Genomic DNA, 4013 nt, shown 5'->3' on the forward strand with positions numbered 1-4013 from the left:
ATGGTGATTCTCCTGATTTGGAGTGGGGTTTGAGTGATGTCGAGATAGTTTTGAGAGAGCGGTTTGACCGGGCTTTGATGCCTTTTCAGTGTGATACGCGATACATGTCTTGGTATAGGAAGATTTCTCACCCACACTTCTACCCCCCTTGCACGCCGTACTCAGTTTCGCTCTCTTCCTATGAGCGAGGAGCCCGAGGTATCCCGAGCTCTTAGTCGTCATTTCTCACAGATTTATAGACAGCCTACCAAGGAGAGGAAGTGGCAATATGCGCGGAGATTGGTGGATAAGATGGAGCCGTTCTTCAGAGCCGAGGACCATGCCGAGGATGATGCTGGGGATGATGATGATGATGATGAGCTTACCCCGTAGTGTAGATTTTTATTTTTATGTACGAATATTTTTATTTGTGTTGCGTATGGATATTTTTATTCTCTTTCGTTATGTATGAATATTTTCATTGTGTGAACATTTTTAGTGTTTTTAATGTTATGCATTGAAATGAACGAAAGTACTTAAAACTTAATTAAAATACAACTTTAATTAAAACGCAATCCAACACTTGATTAAAACACGATACAATTTAACAGACATAATTAAAACATATCATACCCTAAACCCCAAACCCTAAACCTTAAACCCCAAACCCCAAACCCTAAACCCTGAAACCCAAACCCTAAACCCAAACCCTAAACCCCAAACCCCAAACCCAAACCCTAAACCCCAAACCCAAACCCAAACCCATGCCATAAACGATTATTATTTAAAACATAACATAATTAAATAACTATCGAACTTAATTATCTTCCATTGATGAAGACGACGATTCCTTATCTTCTTCATGATCATGAACCTCAATTTCTTCAGGTTGGGTAGACATATATTCAGTCAACAAATCATTCAAGTAGAGATAAAGAATTCCTTGCCCCGGCACTCTACCAGCACATAAGTCTGATAGTCTTGGGTAATCGATCACGGTGAGGATACGCTCAAAATATGTAAAGACATCGCTTCTTAACCTGCGAAACTCCCACATCTTCTCGGTTAATACTTCATTAGAGACAACCTCATCTCTAACTGCTGGAGTTAGCACATCTTCTCGGTTTCCTTGTAAAATTATACAAAGGCTACCAATTGGAGGCTCTTCAAGCATGTGCCATACAGTGGCACTGGGAACCACTGATTCAAGACGCTTAATTAGAATTGGTAAATTTTGAACAATTAGATCGATTCTTATTTGATAAACTCTGGTTTTTTGAGCATTTGTGAGAACCATTTTATTATTGTAGTGAGTGAATAGGATTGGATGTTGTGATTGTAGTGGCACATAGAATGGCCTATTTATAAGCTATTAATTGTAACGGCTATTTTTTTATTGTAACGGTAATATTTGAATTATAACGGTTATTTTGAATTATAACGGTAACATTTGAATTTTAACGGTAATTTTGAATGATAACGGTTATTTTGAATTGTAACGGTAATTTTGAATTATAACGGTTATTTTGAATTATAACGGTAATTTTGAATTATAACGGTTATTTTGAATTGTAACGAACATTTTTGAATTATAACGGTTATAGGCTCTTCTAACGGTTATTTTGAATTCCAGTAATTTCATAATTAGTAATATGATTGTTATAACAGTAGAGCATATTTTAAATTATTACATAATCAAACTTTAAATGCATTATCAAAGTTTAATTTCCTTGCAGTTTCTTCGTTAGTTGGTGTGGAACGCCGTCTTCTGCCATAAACTTTAGGTGTAGTTCCCATCAACGTATGCCATTTCTCGATGTTTGTCTTGTACAAATCAGCATATGGTGCAACCAAAGGGTCTCTTGACCCTAGCCAGAAAGGATCGATCGGTGGCATCGGTGCATCCGTCTCGGTACTCGACAATGCAATCTCATCCAATGGAGATGGTAATTAACGATCCACAAAACACCATATGGCCTCGTCACTGGGTGTGGGCCTTAGGGGTAAGTATGTGCAACAATGCCAAGTACGAGATTCTCCGATTCATTTGGGCGATGACACAAATAGTCCAGTTAAACAACGATGCAAAGACAAACAAATATTCCCCGTACATCCAATGGTTAGGCCCACATCCACCACTTCTAGTAAACTCCATCCGTCTCAATGCCTCCTCGTATCTGGTAAGACCCGTAGGCAACACACAACTATCAGCAAAAAAATCCCTGTACAACTCGTATGCCTTAATCTCCCGAATACCCCACTCTCTCATGACTAAATGGTCATTTTCCCGACCCCGCGCAGCATGCGAGACCACCCGATAACCACAATGACCATCATTACCAACATCTACCCAACCATCAAAGAATTCCCGTACTTTTTCAGGGACCGCATACTTTTTATTCCAAGTTGACAAAAATCCCTTAGTGTAGCCGAACTCCAACGGTGCACCAGCCGGTCCTTGATCAAAATCACCCACCGTATGTTGAACAGATGTCGTCGCAGGAGTAGAAACTTTCGCAGCCTTCTTCCTTGCGTGCTCAAATCCCAACTTGTTCCGGGTAGTAGAACCCCTCGGTCTCCCTTTGGGGTTTTCTCTAACATGAGGTGGTTTAACTTCCTCGTCTTCCGGGTGAAGACCATCTCGCAATTTTTCAATGATTACCCGTTTCTTTTCACGGGTCACAAGCTCTAGCTTCTTCAAACAGACTTCTCCAACTCATCATCATCGGTCTTGGGTGGTACACCAACATTGTACTCAAGGTCCTCAAAAAGCGTGAACATCTTCAAGATGGACCCTCTTACCCGTTCTTTGCAACTGGATCAATGCACAAGCACAAGGTAATCCATGAGTAACCCTTAGCACACATCCACAATGCTCTTCCAACACATTCCCGAGCTCTATCCCTCTCTTAATCTCTGCTTCCATTATCTCAATGGCATTGATAGACACATTTCCTTGCAACAATAAAAATACACGATCTCCATTTCGCGGCCTACTCCTCGAAACCTCCAGCTCATATCTAATCTTCGAGTGTTGCGCTTCAAGCATGGAATGAATACGGAACCACATTGTGTCAAGGTTTAGGTTATTACTCTTCAACCAAGCTTTTAAAAGTGAATGGGCGGACTCTACTCGGGAAGTTGCCGTGTTTCCGAGATGAAAGTATTGGTTTGTATAGCAGTTCACGAACTTCTTCCTGTATTTACCCCATGTACTGATCACATAAAGCGCCATCTCTTCCCACGTTTCACTAAAACATTCCCAAGCGCTCCTAAACTCATAAATGGTGGATGCATTGATCACGCGGTCCCAACCGCTTTCTGGATTGTGCAAAATGATATCTTTGTACCACATCAAATTCTGCTTTGAGAGTGCTTGTTTCTCCATAGCACGGTTAATGTGCCAACGACACAAAAGGTGAGGAGTACTCGGATGAAGGGACTCAAGAGCGGCGATCAAACCCATCTCCCGATCGTGACAAAGGAGAAATAGATGAACCCGTACAACTTAGTAGCTCCCCTAATCTCAACAACATCCACCCATAATCGTCTCCGACTACGACGGAAGGAGCACCGTAGCAATTAAAAAGGAAGAACCCACGGTGTTACACCAACAACCTTAACAAGAGCAATTTTGTATTTATTTGTCTTGTATGTCGAGTCAATAAGAACCACATGTGGATAAGCACGGAACAGTTTAACCGCTTAGGATGAGCCATAAAAACATGAGTAAGCTCCTTTGTCTCGGAATCTGTTTTGTGCCATTCCACATAATTAGAAGCAACGGCTACAGCCAACATTTGTCGAGCGGTATTGCGTGTTCCTCTAACTTCACGCCGAAACTTGTTAACCGCACTATAAATTTGGGTGCTTGTAGGTTGGGGTTTATCGGGAGTTCTTTGATGAAGACCATTTTTAATATCTTTCGGGGGAATCGACGCCCGGACTTGTTGCCTCACGAACTCTTTCTCTTCGGCATTCAAACCAAAGAAAATGCCTATGACCGTCTTTGTACTTTGTTACTTCGTGGTTGT

The 4013-nt window shown here is 41.2% G+C and overlaps 1 protein-coding gene across 1 annotated transcript; it reads right to left on the reverse strand.

Annotated features, from left to right (window-relative positions):
- Positions 1-1960: 1960 nt before the first annotated feature.
- LOC141638368 (uncharacterized) lies at positions 1961-3367 on the reverse strand. The gene is made up of 2 exons (XM_074447766.1): positions 2782-3367; positions 1961-2685 (listed from the first exon to the last, which is right to left on the reverse strand). The coding sequence occupies exons 1-2, from the start codon at positions 3365-3367 to the stop codon at positions 1961-1963; spliced, it is 1311 nt and encodes a 436-aa protein (XP_074303867.1).
- Positions 3368-4013: the final 646 nt, after the last annotated feature.

The sequence above is a fragment of the Silene latifolia genome, chromosome 2, assembly GCF_048544455.1.
Source record: "Silene latifolia isolate original U9 population chromosome 2, ASM4854445v1, whole genome shotgun sequence".
Classification (NCBI taxonomy): Eukaryota; Viridiplantae; Streptophyta; class Magnoliopsida; order Caryophyllales; family Caryophyllaceae; genus Silene; species Silene latifolia.

Bases quoted from the DNA above. Each gene is read 5' to 3' on its own strand.
- LOC141638368 (XM_074447766.1), bottom strand. From the start codon at position 3,367: ATGGAGAAACAAGCACTCTCAAAGCAGAATTTGATGTGGTACAAAGAT. The intron at 2,686-2,781 runs GTAAGAGGGTCC...GAGTTGGAGAAG, and splicing joins GATCCAGTTGCAAAGAACGG to TCTGTTTGAAGAAGCTAGAG.